The sequence below is a fragment of the Crinia signifera genome, chromosome 1 (assembly GCF_055691185.1).
Source record: "Crinia signifera chromosome 1, ASM5569118v1, whole genome shotgun sequence".
Lineage (NCBI taxonomy): Eukaryota > Metazoa > Chordata > Amphibia > Anura > Myobatrachidae > Crinia > Crinia signifera.
Window position 1 is genome coordinate 177,627,099 of NC_139217.1, and position 19,659 is coordinate 177,646,757.

Sequence of the window (19,659 nt, forward strand, 5' to 3'; positions counted from 1 at the left end):
CCGCCGCTACCATCAGCTCCGGTCCCCGCCAGTGCTCCTGTCCTCCGCCGCCACCGCCAGCTCCGGTCCCCGCCAGCACTCCTGTCCTCCGCCACCGCCAGCTCCGGTCCCCGCTGCCAGCTCCGGTCCCCGCTGCCAGCTCCGGATCCCCACGCTTATTGCATTTGAGCAATCGCATGTGGTTAAAAACCACATGCGATTGCTCATGCAATTCGATAAATATTATGTGCAGCATGCAATATCTCACATATGTATGGGCAGCATAAGAAGGATTTTGTCAGAAAGAGTGAACTAGAATAAGGCCCTATGCCACTTACAATATCATTAATGAATATATTAAACAAGGTGGGTCCCTCTATGCCTGGTTGTTCTTAGAATATTAAGTAAAAAAAATGCAACACACTCCATAAGGAACATGCTCAGATATTGTGCATTTACTGTACATCAGAATACTTGTGTTCACACTGTATGGTACGTTAGTGCTCATGGAGACCCATTATGACAGTACTATAAGTTAAGAGCAGAACATACGTTAACATAGCATTATACACACAGTACAAGAAAACCCAAGAAGCATATGCTTTAGGTTTTTAACAGTGAATAATTCTGAGTTTGGATCACAGCTGCTAAAAGTTTAGCTATTTACCTTGCAATCTAATCCATGACGTTCACTGCAAAAGACCTACCGCATTTACATGTTCTGCGTTCCTTTTAAAACAGCTGTAATCTAAATAAACAAGGAGAATTCAGTCAGAGCAGAGCGGCAGAAACCACATACGGGTTGCTTTGCATCTGCCTGGATGCCTTTCATGACTCCATCAAACGCCGGCCGATCAACAGAGGGAACAATATTATGGTATGTGCTTTAAATAGCTATGTCTGCTAAATTTAATATAATTATCAGAAAAAAAACATGGACAGTATCTTCAACAAAACCATTTTTTTTTGTTACAGTGAGAAAATGTATAAAAAAATTAAATAACTATCAGGTTCTTATTCAGCTTTTATGCAGCCCACACACGCACCGATTCCAGCGTGCGTTGTGGGCTTAACTAGCACACACAGCATCGCATCGTATGCCTTTTGCATACGATGTGCATGCGATGCGATACTGTGCTAGAAAAAGCTAGTACAAAAAGTATGTGCAGCACATACTTTTTGTACTGTACGATGAGGTGCCGCGGGAGCGCGCACCCCATCGTACAGCATCGCACCGCCGGCATCGGCGCGTGTGTGGGCTGCATAAGATATCAACAATTTGAAGATAAAACTGTGACTCCAAATACAAAGGCAAAATGAATTTAACACTTAGATCTGATAAAAAGCAGCCTTTTTAGTAACAAATAAGTTATCTTTAACATATTACACAGACTTATTTGATATAAAACAAAACACATCTCAAAAGTTGTAATTAGAAATATATAGCACATTGGGGGTTATTTTAATTCACTCTTTCTGACAAAATCCTTCTTAGATGGACAAAACCATGTGCACTGCAGGTGGGGCAGATTTTACTTATGCAGAGAGAATTAGATTTGGGTGGGGTTTTACTTCAAAGTGAGATCTATATTGCAGTGTAAAAATAAAGCAGCCAGTATTTACCCTGCACAGAAACAAAATAACTCACCCAAATCTAATTCTCTCTGCACATGTTACATCTGCCCCCCTGCAGTGCACATGGTTTTGTCTATCTAAGAAGGATTTCGTCAGAAAGAGTGAACCAGAATAATCCCCATTGTTTTGTCATATAAAGCACCTTCATCATTTTGTAGCAGAAAAAAAGTTAAAATCAACCAGATATTATGACTAATCCATTCATGAACTTCATGAATCAATCAGCACAATTCTGAGTTGTACTTATCACTGTGTTAAATAAATTGGCAAAATCCAGTTGGAAATTCCTGATTAACCAATTCCATTCCAAAATGATCAGAATTTTCAATTGGTGAGTTTTAGGATTTTTTTTCCAATCATTTTACAATCAATAATCTACTACTAAATATCAACTTTTTAATAAATCTGTAGATTGAAAGGGCTTCTCCAGATATTCAATCCCTGCGGCTACTTTCGACAGGGGAGATGCTAACATTTCTGACAGCATTGAAGCGGGAACTCAACCAAACGGATCCGACTTAAAAATCAGTTATATCTGTTTTATCGAAAACAGCCATGGATTGTCAAATTCATGGCTGGATCTCGACAATTCATGGCCATTTTCTCCAACACGCCCTCTTTTCAACAGTGGATAGGTGGAATTCCTCCTGTGGGTATATTGTCAAGCTGGTCGAAAAAGGCCAGGATGACTTTCGGGGCATTCCAACAGTTGGAATCCTGCATTGAATACCTTATCCTGTCTAATTTGTGTGACAGATAAACCAGCTGTTGGTGCATCTTAGCTCCTTTTCCACACAGCAAAGCCAATCCTACTTAGTGACCCGACCAAAACTGACCTGGGTTATGTCCATTAATATCAGAGCTCTAAAAATCTGAAGCCACAGTACCCTAGATTTTTTAATGGGGTGGAGATGCTCTTAAACAATAGGCTATACATTATTCCCACAAATTATGAGCAATATGTTTAATATAGTAACTCATTGATTTAAGTATGCGATTTGGATATTTTATTTCTGAGATTGCTTAATTAAAGATTAGTGAATACTTGTTGCAGGTGTATGTGTAGCTTTGTATTTTTAAATAAATAAGTTGGTTGCTGTCTCCTCCAGCTAAATTAGAAATACCTAATTAAAAAGAGTTGTTCCACCTTCCACAGAAGAGGTCAGTCCAGAAAAGGTTGACGCGAGAAAAGATGGACATTAGTTTTAAACTTTTTTTATGTCAATGTCAAAACCTGAGCATTTGGACCTTAAATTAGTGTATTGTGTACCCTCAAGTTGCTCGCTTCGCTTGCCATACTTCAGGCTAGATGCCTCACTCCACTACCACTGTGTTCAGGCACACTTTACAGTTACCATCGTAGACCACGTAAATGGTAAACTATGAAAAAAGTAAAAACAAACATTTAAAAAAATTGTGAAAAACTGATGCTGACCTTTACGCATGTCGACCATTGCCATGTTTAGACCTTTTGTCTATGTTGACCACATGACCTAGACACTGTCGACATATAATCCAAAACCCAACTGAAAGTGCATGTGTAATCTATGTGCAATATAATGGTTGAACACTGATTTGAGTACCAATATTCATAATTGCCAACAATTATAAAGCAACCAGGTCTGATGTGTGGGGGAGGTTTAATCCTGCTATTGTGCAATCATGGATCCAACCCCGATGTTCATCGCAACCCCTAGGGCCACCCCCTTCACTTGGGAGTTTGGGGGACAGCATAAACAGTTTGGCAGACATATTGGGACAGTTTGCAGGCATCAACACACACACACAAACACACGCACACACAATTAATTATTAAAGCAACTTACACAATTATCATAACTTTTTCATTGTACTGTTGCTCATCATTGGGCTTCACGTAATTTAGGCACATTTACAGGGCTAATGAAAGGTTCCAGGTGCCCTAGGCTAATACACATGTAGCTCCTCTTGTAATGCTGCTAAACACATGTGTATGGGTGCTCAGGGACTCACCATTCACACTGCCCATGTGCATGTAACGAATGGTATACATATGGTATGTAGGATATAATGCTAGTGGTGTGGGAAGGAGGTGTTGGCTTTAGTCTGCCCAGCTGGTGCTGTAGCACAATGTACTGTACATAAAGTAATGGTTCCATCAGTAAGTTACATTGGCACAGCCACCTGGAAGTCAACCTAAGAACTTTACCCCTCATAGTACTTGAGGTCAGATGATTGCTAACAAGCATTGGATAAATTAGACCTTAATTTTATTCCTCGGCTGTCGCTGGCAAGGTGCCCCCCTTCCCCAGTCCAGTGGCCCTAGGCTGCATCCTAATTAGCCTATTGGTCAATCAGGCCCCCAAATGTAACACAGGGCACTGAGACCTTTGCCTGCACACAATCTCATACCATTCTTAGAAATCAATACGTTATTAGTGTTTCTGTGGGACACTTGAAGGGGTGCAACAGGTTTGTGGGCCACTCCCATACCAAATTATCTGGGTTTTACAGGGTGGGTTGTGCATTACCTTTTTAGAATTCAGATGTTAAGTATAATGTTTGTGTTCATGGACACTTACGCAGGGAGATGGATACAGTTAATGCATTCAGATGCACAGACTTCAGACATAACAAGGCAGATTGTTGCATTTGAATATTAAAGAAAGCGACCACACTTTGGATAAGCAAAAAAGTAGGAACAACATTTCAGCTGAAAATCCTTCATCTGGCACATTCCTGCAATATCCTCCTTTAAGGCCCATGCACACTGGGCAACTTTGAGCTGAAAGTCGCTCAAACCAGCAGGTTTGAGCGGCTTTCTGCTCAAAGCCGCCCAGTGTGTATGCCCCAGCGGTGCATGAGCGGTAAGCGGTGAGCACTGCTGCGCACTCCCGCAACATCGTCGGGAAAGCCGTTCATCTGCTGGTTATACCCCCAGCAGATGAACAGCTCCCTGCCGTCAGCATCGGGCAGGAGGAAAGCCGCCCAGTGTGTATGCCACAGCAATGAGCGGTGAGCACTGCTGCGCACTCCAGGAAAGCCGCTCATCTGCTGGGTATACCAGCAGATGAGCGGCTTTGAGGACGGCTTTGTATAGCACTGCGTTACGCAAAGCCGTCCTCTCCCCTCCGTCAGCGCCGGGCAGGGGGAAAGCCGCTCAGTGTGTATGCACTGAGGGGCTTTCCCCGCAGCGACGAATGCTATCATCGCTGTCCATACATGCTGGGCATAGTCGCCCAGTGTGTATGGACCTTTACAGTGTATGAGTTGATATTAAGGAGTTATTCTTCTGCCATTGCTTTACCAATACCCTGTATATAACAAAATTAATCATTTGAATAAGTAAAAAATTATTTTATATGCATAGTAACTATTACAGACATTTCAAAAGTGACAATGCAATAGCTATTTGCAATTTTTATTTTTAATTAGGAGGAAGAAGGAGTTATGTTGGCGCACCCTTAGCTACAACACATTGCACAGCACAATTGTTTTTTTACCTTAGACTTATGTACAATGGATAGATCTCTTACCATAAAGATATCTTCCCTTGTACAATGTTACAACAATCATTTTTGTGCGTCACTTTTCATCATTTTGTGTATATTTGTGAAATGTAACCACAACTACACCATATCCACTGTAACTGAGGTGCTTTTACTAGGAAGCTTATGCTCATTGCTGCACTATGAACACTACTGGATGCACACATATCTACAGTAGTTCCAATTACACAGTACAGGTGCACAAATAAGCCAGAAGATACAGCACACACCCAAGATATGAAGAGTAACAATGAGCGTGGTAGTCATATTGTAAAAATGGAATGGTATCGATATCCTGTTATTTAAAATCCCGACAGTCAAAATGCAGACAGTAGAATCTTAATGTTTAAAATCAAAATTGTTCTAATTGAGTATTTTAACCCTAAGGGTCCTACACATGGGGAGATGTTGCTGAGCGATCTGAGCAATGTAGATCTCTCAGAACACAGAGCTGTACAACGATGTGTGCTGAGCGATCTGTCAGGGCCAGTGTTCTCTGGTGAGAACACTGACCCTGACCGGTGATTAGCTAGATTAATATCCAGCATGTTTGATATTAATTGCCAGGCCGTGCATCGCTGTCGCTATGGCCCCTACACACGGAGCGATGTAGGGACAATTTCTAAGCAATCTAGTGAAATCGCTTAGAAAATGCCCTGAATTGCCCCATGCATAGGCTCCATAACTCATCCCTCCCACAGCTTAACCCTAACCACCCCCTCCCCACCACACAGCCTGGCCCTATCCCTTCCATTAATGCCCAAGCCTAACCCTAATATTTATGGTCAGAATTCTGTCCATCGTGATGTAGGCATTCTGGTCCTCTGGATTTCAAATACAAGGATTCTCACCACTTTCCATACAAACTTATAACACAATGATTCAATAAAACAAAAACCTGTCATATACAAACCAGAATACCAAATGGGTAGAGTAGGTGTCAGCCTATCGGCCCTGCGCCTTTTAGGGGCCCCGCGGCAACATATTTATTTTATTGCGAAAGAATATTACAACCAAGTTTTTTCAAATTGTCTCCAAAAGAAAGAAAAAATTAATTAGCTCAAAGAAATGAAAACTTTACATTAAAGACTCAATAGAGAAAACACTGTACTGTATTGCTGTATTGTACCCATTAACAATGTAAAGTACATAAACCATAAACATCAGATTCACATTACAGTTTCCAGATTGTTTGGTTGGTAAAATTAGTGAGGGAGGGGGGGCACACGATATTTGCGAGAGAGGCCACGAGATTTCCTCTACCTACGGGCCACCACAAGGGTTTAATCCGGTACTACTCATACAACAGGGTCTAGTTTTTCCCTGTATAAAGTAGTAGTAGTAGAATACAACACACAACATCTGAACTACAAGCTGGACAAGCCTGTTCCAACCACTTTATGTCATGTTACAGTAATCCTTCACAATGGTGGATTTTTTACTTTGGTATTATTACAGTCTTCATTCATTTAAATCCAATCCCAATATTTTTCCAAGGGTATTTTGCTACATATTATTCTTCAGTTCAAAATAGTATAACAGAGTTTTTCTGTTCTTTTCCAGTCATTGCTGCTAGTATAACAACATATAGTTTCATTGTTCTTCTTTTCCAGACATTGCTGCCTATGTTGATGTCCTTTGTGTTGTGTAGTTCTTGGAACCTCTGGTTTGGAGGGTACTGAAGCTTAGCTATATATAGAAGCCTTTATTCATCGTTCTTACCAGTTACTTGTCCATTTTCCAGTTTCACAATCTCGCTGGACTCTGAACAAAGATAGGAATGCTGGTAAGTCAACTGCATGTATAAGTGATAGCAGTAACATTTCAGTTATGCAGAAAGTAACATTTTCACACTGATACTGAGGTGGAACAACATTTTTTCTTCATATTTTGCTATCAATACATAAAGCATTTTATAGAAGAAAAAAAAAAAAAAGAAGTAAAGACATACTCATTGCTCAGAGACTGCACCCTAGGCTTAGTAGGATACAGCCAAGTGGTAAGGTGAAAGCCTAAGAATATGTAGAAGAGAGTGGAATAATCTTGTTGAGATGGGGCTTTGGGGTAGATGTATGAAGCAGTGATAAGAAAAGAGAAGTAATAAAGTGCCTGGTACTTTATCACCGGCCAATCAGCTTCTAACTGTCCCTTTTTAAACTCAGCCTGTAACTGTGACAGTTAGGAGCTTAATGACCGGTGATGAAGTACCAGGAACTTTGGGGTAGATTTATCAAGTGGCGATCAGGGGAATATGCACTATCCCCATGCGTTATGGCAGGGGATAGCGCTTCCCATAATCTATGACACAAGCTGTGCTGGTGTCTAATGTGCGGTGGGGCAGGAGGCATAGTGCAGGAATGATCTTTTGTACTGTGCACCTGCCTCCTACCCAATGTATGAATGGTCAGCACCGCTGACCGTTCCGCCCCCTGCAGCTATTGACTTCGACATCTGCAGGTGGGGATGCCCTATCCCCACAGCAGGGACAGCGCTGTCCCTGCTGCTGGCTCTGAACTGCTTTGGGGATCTCGCGTGTGTAGCTAGATCCCGCGCATGCCCAGTCCAGCCAGCCGGGGGGAAGGAGACAGCGCGTCAGTGTTAACTGATGCGCTGTCAGCAGCAGGAGGCATCGCCAGAGGGGGCAGTTAGCGCTCCCCCGCTTCAGCAGGCAAGATGTTATCACATCTTGTCGGTCTCCCCTCCTGCTTCTCCTCGCTAATAAGGTGAAGCAGGAAGTGTTATAGCACGCATTAAGCGCCGCTATAATAAATCTACCCATTTACCACTTCTCCTCCCTTATCACTGCTTCATACATCTACCCCTTTGTTCCAAATTCAAGCACAGTTGGGAGGTATGTTCTACTGAATACATACATAAACATTGATTGTGATGGTTGTGGACAAGGTACCATGAGTGTAGGAAGCTGAAACCTTTATTCCTAACCTTGCCAGTAACTCACTTTCTTCTATTATGCAACATTATCATCTTGCTATAACTCCTATAGAAACTGGTCATTTAATAAGCAGGTGTATGGATGAACTTTGTTTCATTTATAAGTAGGACTGACATCACATTTTTTTTTATTAGTATGACAGAAGCCTTATATCCCTATTCTATGTGTAAAGATGTGTAAAGGGTCTGCGATGGGTGCCGTTCTAGGAAACAAGTACCATTGAATTTACCATTAGGGTCAATAATGATCAAATCACATCTGAACACACAATAAGGCAAGTGCTCACTTTGAGGCTAAAAATGGACAAACTGCTCAATACAGCAAATGATATCCAGTATTGCAAATCTAAATCTTTATCTTGTAGGAGGATGTCACCCGGCGCCGATGTGCAAGAGCAGGGGTCCTGGCAAGAGGGAGACCCAGCACCATTCTGCACGAGCAGGGGTCCTGGCAAGAGGGAGAGCAGTAGCAGGACTTTCATCGCGGACAATGCCACTGTACTGTATGTGCACAGCTCAGCTTGTGATGTGGGGGGGGGGGGGGATTTCCAACCCCTGCTTTCTCTCCTCCCCTTCTGCCTTCTTCTCTTCCCCTTCTCTCCCTTTTCCCACTCCTCTCTTCTTACCCCCTCTCCTTCCCTTCACTCCACCCCCCCCCCCCCTTCACCCCCTCCACTCCCCTTTCTCCCCATTTGGTCAGTACTTATCTGTATATTTTCATTGTGAAGATTAAATATCTGATATTTTATATTATGTGAATGCGCTCTCTTATCTAGTTATTAACTAGATAGATTCCTATTTTAGTGACAATGTTGGGGGGGGGGGGGGTCTTTCAAGATTTTGCTATGAGGCCCACAAAGTACTAGTCACTGTATGCCCCTGGCTGTCTTAACCGCATTGCAGGCCCTGTGCAAAGCACTGGGGACCCTACCCACCTATTCACAGGTATAAATAAATAAAAATAACTTAACTCACCTGTGGTCCCGTGCCGTCTCGCCACATCCTTCTATATGGTGAATGGCTGTCAGCAATCTGATTGGTGGATAGCACCAGCCATCCACCAATTAGCATGCTGACAGCCATTCACTGTCTGGATGCAGGCTGGAAGGCAGGTAGATAATTGTGCCTGTCTGGTCGGATTGTGTTCCTAATCAGAGTGGTTAGTAGCAATCTCTACCTGCTTCCCGGAAAAGCCACCCCTGCTCGAAGGAGCCTAGAATCCAGACTTGGAAAACTGCCCAGTGGGCCTATATATTAAGATGACCCTGGTTTCTGAACTTTTTTTTGTATAGCAATCCTTTTTTATTCCACAATATTACTGTTTCATTATAATAGGAGACTCAAACCAATAGTCTGTATTGATGAAGCAATATGCATCTCTCACTATTGGGCCCATTTCTTAACCCTTTGAATGCCAACAACTCTGTGAGAGATGTTCAAATTTTCTGCTAAAAATGTCAGTGTCGCTCACATTTGTTATATAAAATCAAATAAAAAATGTTGTGTAATAAAAGATTATACTTCCTATATAAATTAACATTCCAGGTCATTATGTTGAATAAAAATGTTTACGTGCCAATGTTTACACATATACTCACAGATTCACTTGGCACTCAAAGGGTTAACAATATTTTTTTACTAAATGCAAAAAAAGATACATAGTAGTCAATTATCACACTGCAGGTTGGGCCGATATTAACACAGCACATCCACATCTGATGTTGTGGATAGTGATAAATTGGTCCCTAATGGGCATAACATTATCCAGGGCCCTACTATGGAGATACTGTGATGGGAGAGCGAGGGCTGCTGTTCTGTAATGGTTGATGGGTGCAATGCTCTGAGGGGAACTGTGTTGTTAGGGGTGCAGTGCTCTCAAGGGTTCTTAGGCTAAGGGGAGCTCTGAAGGTAGAGGGGTGCTGTTATGGGTGAGTGGTGCTGTGATGGATGAAGAGCAGTGCTATGATGGGAGATGGTTGATGTACGGTGATGGGAGAGAGAGGGAGCCAAGAAGACCTTCTGTAAAAAATAAGAAGGAAGAGCTGGCCAAGGAAGAAGCCCCAATGGAGAAAAGAGGAAGCACTGCTGGTAAGGACAGGCCAGTGACCGAAGCAGAAAGCTGATTACTGGAGAGTACTGCAGTGGAGGAAGGAAAAGAACTAAACAAAACTCCCCACCGCAGCTTCTCTCAACACCACAGAAGGCAGTTTGACCACTATAACTTATTTAACCTTCCCAAGACTAACAGAGATGTCAGGAACTAGGCCTGAATGTGCTGTAGGTCTCAAACTTATGAAACTTATTGTGCATGTTAGGCAGGAAGAGCGTTAAGCCTAGGTCACTTTGTCATTCTTTTGAAGTGCAGGTATGGAAATACCAGTGGGACTCAGGCTGTGGGACTGCCAGAGTAAAGCCTCCCTTGATATTTTCAAATCTCCACTTAATTGTTATGCAAACAGTTGGAGACTATTGATATTTTAATACAGTATGTTTATAATGTGTAAGGTGCTGATGGAAAGCAAATGAAACAATTAGATCATCGTGACATTCTTGACAATATGAAATGGGATATTGTCATAAATAATTCTGTACTGTTACCACTCTCCTCACCAGACTCTCACTGATGCCTGCATCTTACGACAGGGAATATGGAGGAGAATATGAAGTAAATAACCTTAATGTCTGTTCACGCCGTATTGAGGCTAGATCTATGAAGACTCCCCTTTATTGCAGCCTCTTTGTTAGCTAACAAAAAACAGAAGCCATTTTGTTATTTAGGTTTAGGCATTGGAATGCATCCTGCTTTATGACAACTATATATTCCCAAAAAATATATGTTATTGTACCACAATGTGGACAATGTAGCTTGCACTCAGTGGGAGGGTGAGTTACTAAGTTTCTTATATAGCGCAGCATATTCCGTTGCGCTTTACAATTGGAACTTGTACAGGAAGCACTGGAGCCGGCACAATTTACCAACATAGCTTTAAAAGCAATAAGAAAACTGACCTGAGCGACAAATATAAATCTCATAGTGACACCTCCCTAAATGTCACTATAATACGTGTACATGTCCTACACAATTCTCATTACTGGTAAGAAAACATACACATGAGGTATTATAGGGAAATACAGATTATGTAAAGGAGGTGATATAAAATGAAAATGGGGACTGGTTTTCTGGGACAGACATAATGAAAACTAGTGTGTGAATGACATTAACATTCCTGTCGGGTATATTGTATATAGAAAAATGATGCAGATAAGTTTATCTTGTGGTGTCTGCATGACAGCTCAATGTTATATATGGAATATGGAATATATTATTTAAATAGAAAGAAATGATTTTGCACTCCCCTTTATCATATTAGATCAAATTGTAGGCCTGATTCAGACCTGCATATGTTCACAGCCTAGCGAACAGGTAAACACCATATGCTGTCTGGCCAATGCTCGCCCTCGGCCGCGCCAATCACCGCATTTGCATGCAAGTGCATGGGTATGCTTACACACCCTTGCATGCGTAAGCATACCCATCAAATTATTTTTTTGCCGTTCACAGATAAAAGTCAGTCTATACTGACTTATCTTGCCCGGAGATAGCTGAATTCATGGCGGGCCCTGACGTCATGTGACAACAGCCACCCGCCCCGAGCAGGTATTGACACGCCTGCGTTCGCAGGGGAATGAACCATTTTTATGGGCTCGCCCATAAAAAAAATTTGGCTGTTCCCTTGCTCTAGCCCTATGCCCACCCCTTCCCTTCCACAATGGAGCTGATGGCTCAGTGAGTGTGAAACTCGCCAAGCCATTTGCTCCTGGGGTTTGCAAATGCGCGAACACGACCATCAGGGATGGATTCAGCCCATAATGAACGGGCTTGAATCAGCCCCTGTGTTTGGAAATTGATTCATAAAGCAACTATAGAAAGTCTGGACAATCATATTGATGATGCCAATTTCTGTGATGAAAAGACTGAAAAAAAGCACTAGTGTGTTTCCCTGGTTTGGAGCCATAGAATTTGCTGTGTGTTAGAGACCATCTACCTGTGTATGCATCAGTGGGAGCCTATGAGGAGCTATCCCTATGACCCAGCGGCTCCCAATGGGAAGGAAGATGGGACAAACTTAAGAAAGGATGACCAGTCGCTAGGTTACTTATGGGAGCGAGAGGTGGTTGCGACAGGGTGGTTTGTAAAGAGAGCCGGTGGTGGAAACCACGGAGAGGAAATAGAAACACGCAGAGACTCGGCACAGCTGAACATGGGCTCATGACAGAACTGACCCAGCATATGCCAGATTCCTTATACTAGTACAGGACTGGCTAATCTGTGGCTCTCCAGATGTTGTGAAACTACAAATCCCAGCATGCCTTGCCACAGTTTTAACACTCCCTTATAGCAAAACTGTGGAAAGGCATGATGGGATTTGTAGTTTGACAACATCTGGAAAGTCACAGGTTGGCCAGGCCTGTACTAGCATATAAGGGCCAATGAGTAAAGAGCAATTAGTACATTATTTCCCTCTATTCCCATTCCTTGTGTATGAGATGAATTGCTAATGTTCCCTTTGCAATGAACCTGACATCTCATGCAGCAGAGAAATACAGTACATTTACAAATGTATACACATTTAATATTTATAATGAAGAGAAATAGGTGTGCATGTAATACAAGGCTGCGAGTTTCTGCACACACTGGGTCTACACTCATGCAATGTGCCATGTCATCACTTTGTCATTTCCTTAATTTAGATTCAGTTTTCCAACTGTCGTGTGCTGAGGCTAACAATAACACTGGCTCATAGCTACAGAACATCCAGGCAGCTGTGAACTTTGAGGGATAACAATGAAGTAAGATGAACTGGAGTTCAGGCAAAGCACTAGAAGTCTCTGGCAGCTACTTAATGTATAGAAGATGTGAATTATTTCATGGATAATCTCAGGAGGATCCCAACCACGCTTTGATCCTTTGCTACATTATTATGAAAGAGTTACTGTACCTCAGACTGGCTTCTACTTGCTGCTAATGCGGCTGGACAGGGCACACACCAATGTTTCTGCTTTGCACGCGCTGATGCCTTGAAGGGAAAACAAAAATAGATTAATAGGGAAAATAAGATGGTTACTGTAGCATTCTGACTAATAACATTGCACTGATGTTACTATGCAGTTCCACGGGAGCAACTGACTATAGAACATGATGTGTAAGCACCAAAACATTGTACCCACACAGAACCATGATAAATCTGCAATATATATATATATATATATATATATATATATATATATATATATATATATAAGTATTGTTTTGTAATAAATTATTAGGTAAAGGAGAATCACAAAGATGACATCAAGCACAATAGTTTTTAAGCAGAAACATGATTTTATGCTGTTGGGGGCTGTATTCAGCGCTTATCAGGTATTGGTTTTGGCCTTGTTCTTGCTGTGATAGGTCCCATGAAAATATATAGGTCACTGGATATTCACCGGACCTATGCATTCGAATGGAATACTTTTTTCTTTTCATCCAGAATAATAGGGTAGGGATGATTTTCGTGGATGCAGCATGATCAACAGCCAATTGGATACCCTCCTAGTTGTCGTTTGATATTTGCTTTTCAAATGTTAGGTAGTTGTCAAGACAGTGTAATGTGTATGTTGTTCTCCAATGCATAATGTGCTGAAAATGTGGGTACAAGTGGTGGTTCAACAGAGTTAGGTGTACACACCATTGGATTTCAAAATGGTCCAAGAACCAGTAATGTATCGTAATCAAGGGTGTGGGTTATTGTGTACGTGGTAGTGCAGCTGTACTCACTGTTAGCATAAGCTGTTCAGGCTACAGCCAAAGTTTCCTTTACACACCACAAGCATTAGATCCTACATGCCAGTTGTATAAATCTTTGTTACATACACATGGGCAGTATGAATGGTGAGTCCCTGAGCACCCATACACGCGTGTTTAGCAGCATTACAAGGGGAGCTACATGTGTATTAGCCTATGGCACCTGGAACATTTAATCAGCCCTGCCGGTCTCTAAAGGCTCCCATAGACTAGGCAATTCACCTGCAATTTGGGCTCTTTTCCTGTGATTGTGGAGATCTATCGCAGGAAAATAGAATAAATTGCAGGTGACTGACAGCGGGTCCAATGTGATGCCCGGTCCTGTGCGCAACACACCGAACCCTCCAAGTCGACCTGGCTGGAGAAGCATTCTGCAGGATTGCTTCCGGTACCAAGCAGGCTCGGCTCGGATTCCATGCGATATATATACACTTATAAATGAAAACTTAAAATATCCTCTGTGATACGGACCATTAATAATTCTGGCAGTGCTGAAATTATTAATACGTAGTCACCTAAAATATAAAATATATTTCTAGCTGTATTCCATGTACTCTGTCATCTAGTGTATCCTCGTACAATAATATGTGAAGCTGTAGTGGTCTCGCCAGATGTTTCTACAGAGGATATAGATGTAATATTTTCATGGCTGAGTTAAACTTTCAGCAGAGCCGCAGCAACAGTGTTCCAATGCAAGATAACAAAGATAATCTGATGTGATGCAAATCATTAACAGATTCTTTTTTTCTGGAAGAAGTTAGGATTTATCATGATGTTATAATTTTAACATTTAATCAAAACATACAAGCTCCCAGTAGGAATCGTTGTCCATTTGATTCCAATAATTGTTTGTTCATTGCCAAACTTTCCTTTCAAGTGTTTTCAATGTGAATATTTGTAATGTAAAACCGCAAAACTGAGAGTAGATGCCCTAGTTGTGCAACTTGCTATGTACAAGTAAAAATACCTGCCATGATCTCACTATTCTCTACAGTTCATTGAACTGCTGAACAAATATATGTAAATGTTGCAAGTATCTCGTTTAAGAAAACTTGTAGTTTGCTTAACTGACCATTTAACTGCACAGAAACATAGATTGCCCTTTCTCAGGCAGATTATACTTCATGAACAGGGTTATTTACCGTTCAATTATTTACATGCCTATCTCCCTTCTTTTCTGCAGAATAGAAGTCGACAAATAATAAAAGAAAAATAATCTTGGCTCTAAATACAATATAACATGACCACCATGTGTTTAAGATTAGCGTTGTATGCAGTTAGAGCAAATGTCCATGTTTTATGTAAAATAATAAGATATAAAAAGGTGCTTTCTAAGTTTCTTACTGTTTTCTCTAGGCATTAATATTTGGAAGACATTGCATATATGTCTTAATATAAAGTTTAATAAGCATGCATATATTTTCCTCTAATATAGCAAATTTCAGTTTTATTTGTATACATTTGAAGTTTGTAAAAATAAAGTGAACACTATGTTTTAAATAACCATAAAAAAAAGGGTTAAAATCAACATGATTGCCTTGGATGCGGAGTCTCCATTTACATGAGAATTTGGAAAATTAATTCACTTTGTAATGCAGATTTGTGGTGATATAATACATCATTCAGAAAATACAGTATTGAGGCCTTATTGCATTGCTATAAACATGTGTCTTCAGAAGTCCAATGAAGACCTGAAACGCTGGGCATATACTATACAATTATCTGGCAGATAATCTGACTGGTTGGAATAAAAATCTGGTAATTAATGAGAGCAAATGAAAATGGATGTTCAGATATTCGGTTATGTCACGGACTTAAACAATTCGTATGAACAAATTATTTCCATTTTCCAGGGTTTGGTAGAAAATGGTCAATTATAATTTGCTATGATTCATTACCAGAGTTTCATTAAAACCAGCCAGATCTGGCAGATAATCTGCCAGCTAATTGTATAGCTCAATGCTGGCCATAAACCTATAGGATTTGGGCCTTTTTCACCCGATTCCAACGGATTGGGCGCAGAAATCATGTCCAGAGTATATGCACCTAACCTCCTGTGATGACAATTGCTGCGCACAAGATTTTTCAAATCCTGTAGGATTCGACAGCACTTGTTGGGGGTCGCATATTATGTATATGTGGCTCCCCAGCGGATAGTTGCCGAGGTATCACATGGGAGGCTGCATGCGGTACCTCGGATCATTTACACTCTATAAAAAGAAGTTGATGCCAACTGCTACCAGGTACCAGATCAGACAGGAAATCATGCATGCATTGTATGAATCACTAATGACGACAATCATGGGCACAACAGCAGATATTTCATTAAACTTCAGTGCAGTCACCTGTAATAGTATATCACAAAGGAGCCAAGACCCAGGACAATGAGGAGGACGACCAATGAAACACCAATAGTAACATTACGAATCCTTGTCTCCGATTTGTGTGGTGCCCACCACTCCAAGTCATCAAACTGGCACCGCTCTCCAATATATCCCTTGGCACAACTGCAATATAGGGCATCATACAATTTAACACATCTTTTAAAGCAGTTTCCTAGCAAAATACAACTTGCCTGTTCCAGTAAAGCATATATTATACACCTATGGGAATGTCATTCTGCAAAGGAGCCATATTCATTTTCATAATGTGTACAAGGTTGCATAGTGGTTTATCAAACTATGGAGAAGACTATAAAGAACCATGTGATAATAATAATATACACCAAAATTAGTAATGTTCTAAGACCACAGCCATGTGTCACTGGAAAATAGATCTCTAGTCATTCTCATCTCCGACCTAAATACTTTCCTGAAGCACTGCCGTCTGTCATGTCTTACTCAGGCTAGTGTGTTTGGTAGATCAGCACTGCCACCTGCTGACCATATTGAGAGTTAGCATGCAATTAGATGGCAACGGTATTTCACAATAAGGGGCCTATTAGGACTTGACATATTTGAATGTTATTGCCTACAATGCACATTTTTCTACTGCGATTGGACACCTTAAAAGACTATGGCGCCCATGTACTAATGGATCGCATATACATAGCAATATGTGATCCTTTCGGCTAAATGTATGTTCCTGCAGGTGCAGGGACAGGAGCTCCGAAAGGTGCCCGTCCCTGCGATCTGCAGTGCTGAATACCGGGGGTCTGCACATGTGCGGTTAGCACTGACTGCACGGCCCCACTGGCATTGTGGTTAGTAGCCTAAAGGCTACTGCCATCTCAGAATGGCGGTAGCTGTGAGAGCCGACGCGATGCTACCCGATATTGGTACATCAATCAGCTTTGCATCCTCCATAGAAACCTTTAGTGGATGCGGCTGCGGGCAAAATTGCAATAGGTATCAGAGAGCTCTGCTTCAGTCCCTCCTAGTTACAATCTGGAGGCACAGAATATTTGTGGCTAACCCTGAAAACATGTGTTTTGGGGGAATTAGCAGCAAAAATGTTATGGTAAATGGGCACCTTCTGTCTAAATATTAATTTTTGTGCATTGTGGGATTGTGTCTCATTAGTACTGGAAGAGAGGTTAGGGGAAAGCAGGCATATATATTAGTAATTCACATCACTATGAAGCAACTTGTGTTTGGGTGTCATTTTCATTATTTGCATTTAATTACATTTTATATTAAAACAGAAATGTAATATTTATTAATAACTGTGAAAACAATATTCTCTCTTACTATGCTTCATTGCATTTATTATGTTTTGCGCAAAGAGTAATGCAAGTTTCTATCACTAACACTGTCAACCCAGTTCTACACTATCTGTACACTATTATTAGGGTTAAGTATACATTTTTTTAGGCAGCATACCTCCCAAAATGTGGGAGTCTACAATCAGGATGGCCGGGTGGTGTGGTACAATGGAGCGAGTCTACTTAATGATCATGTCAGCAGTTTGGAAATATGCTTTCTTCTGGGTATTTTTTCATAGATATGCACGGAGTGTAAATGCATCTACCACTAAATAACTTCCCAATTCTATGGTATTTATGTCTGAATATTACACAAACATTCTGTACATCTAGTTAGACCACTAAATAAATGCAAAATACCATATTGCAAGAGGAAAGGAAGATTGGGAGGAGAGCTGGGATAGTTTGCTGCAGAATGTAAGTTTGCAGTGTGACACTTTTTACAACTTACGTGCATGCAAACTCTTCCAGAACTGGAAAGTACATGCACACACCACCATTGAAACAGTAGTCTTCATAGGATGCCGGACATTCTCGTGAATGCTTATTTCCTGAAGAGTTATTTATATTCGTTTTGAATTCTGCAAAATAAAATATCCATAGATTTGCTGGTCAATATACAATGATATAGGAAGGAATATAGTGATACAGTACATGACATTGTTTTAAACAGATGCAAATGTAGTTACTGCAGAAAAAGGTCAGAACTGTCCATTAATCATAACATATATAGGCCCTTATTCAGATCTGAGCGCAGTACAAATTTGTTCCCAAAGTGGACAAAACCATGTGCACTGCAGGTGGGGCAGATGTAACATGTGCAGAGAGAGTTCGATTTGTGTGAGTTATTTTGTTTCTGCGCAGGATAAATACTGGCTGCATTATTTTAACACTGCAATTTAAATTTCAGTTTCAACACACCCCACCCCAAATTAACTCTCTCTGCACATGTTACATCTGCCCCACCTGTGTAGTGCACATGGTTTTGCTGGTACAGGTACAGATTGCTACAGTATGTCTGTGCTATTGGATTGTGAAATGGTAATTAGCGGTAGGGAGAATGTAAGTGTACATGGGGGCTATTTTGACTACCACCCCAGCCCACCAATGTAGAAGACCACTTTAAGTATATGTGGCATTATTTCTATCTACAGTAGGCTCCCTGGTGTTCTGATTTTTACAGGATTTCTATGTTTTAGACATAGAATATTTATGATCATTACAGATGCATAGAACCTCATTGAGTTGGGTATCCCAGTTCCTTGTTTCAAAAATATAGGGGCAAATTTACTAAGATAGTTCTATTGCACATGGGATGTTGCTATGGGCAACCAGTCAGAATCTACTTCTTTTTATTTAGCACCTTCTAGAAGATAATAGTATCTGATTGGTTGTCCATTGCAACGTCACATGTGAACCAGAACTCCCATCTTAGTAAATTTCCTCCATAGAGCTGATCTCACAGGTGTAACATATCCTGATAAGGAAAATATATGTGGGGGCTATAGAGCAATACAGATAAACAGACACTGATGGGAAATGCATTAACATTTAGGCAACTGGAAAAGCATACAAACATATAAATAATTAATACCATGAGGACTGCACTTAGTAGTACATACAGGATGCTTTGGAAATTGAAAATCAATTTTCCACAAGTAGTTGGTAGGATTAGTTAGTAAAAAAGATACAACTACATTTACATGACAGAGATTGTGAAAGGACAGCTGCTAATAGCAAGCAACTGGCTTTGAAGAATAAATAACTATATCATTATTATATTGCAGCAAAGAAGTAAAGCATTTAAAAGCATTAAACACTTGCATTTTTAAATTGGTCATTTAAACTAAATGAAACGGGGATAATGAAAGTACTTAACAAAGATATTATTGCAAAGAAATGTTGAGGATAATTTAAAAATAGTAGCATCAGACATATGAAAAGCTTTTTAAATATGCAATGAATGTTTGGCTCCAGTGTAAAAGATTGCTTTGCTGGTTAACCAATATCTCGAT

The 19,659-nt window shown here is 40.8% G+C and overlaps 1 protein-coding gene across 1 annotated transcript in view; it reads right to left on the reverse strand.

Moving 5' to 3' along the window:
• Positions 1–418: 418 nt before the first annotated feature.
• EGF (epidermal growth factor) overlaps positions 419–19,659 on the reverse strand; it is a 125,092-nt gene continuing 105,851 nt past the window's right edge. The window contains exons 19-22 of the mRNA XM_083178130.1: positions 18,096–18,225; positions 16,287–16,448; positions 13,094–13,171; positions 419–6,905 (exon numbers count right to left, since the gene is read on the reverse strand). Coding sequence (XP_083034256.1) covers positions 13,117–13,171; positions 16,287–16,448; positions 18,096–18,225 — 347 coding nt within the window. The 3' untranslated portion in view covers positions 419–6,905; positions 13,094–13,116. The remainder of the gene's footprint in view (positions 6,906–13,093; positions 13,172–16,286; positions 16,449–18,095; positions 18,226–19,659) is intronic.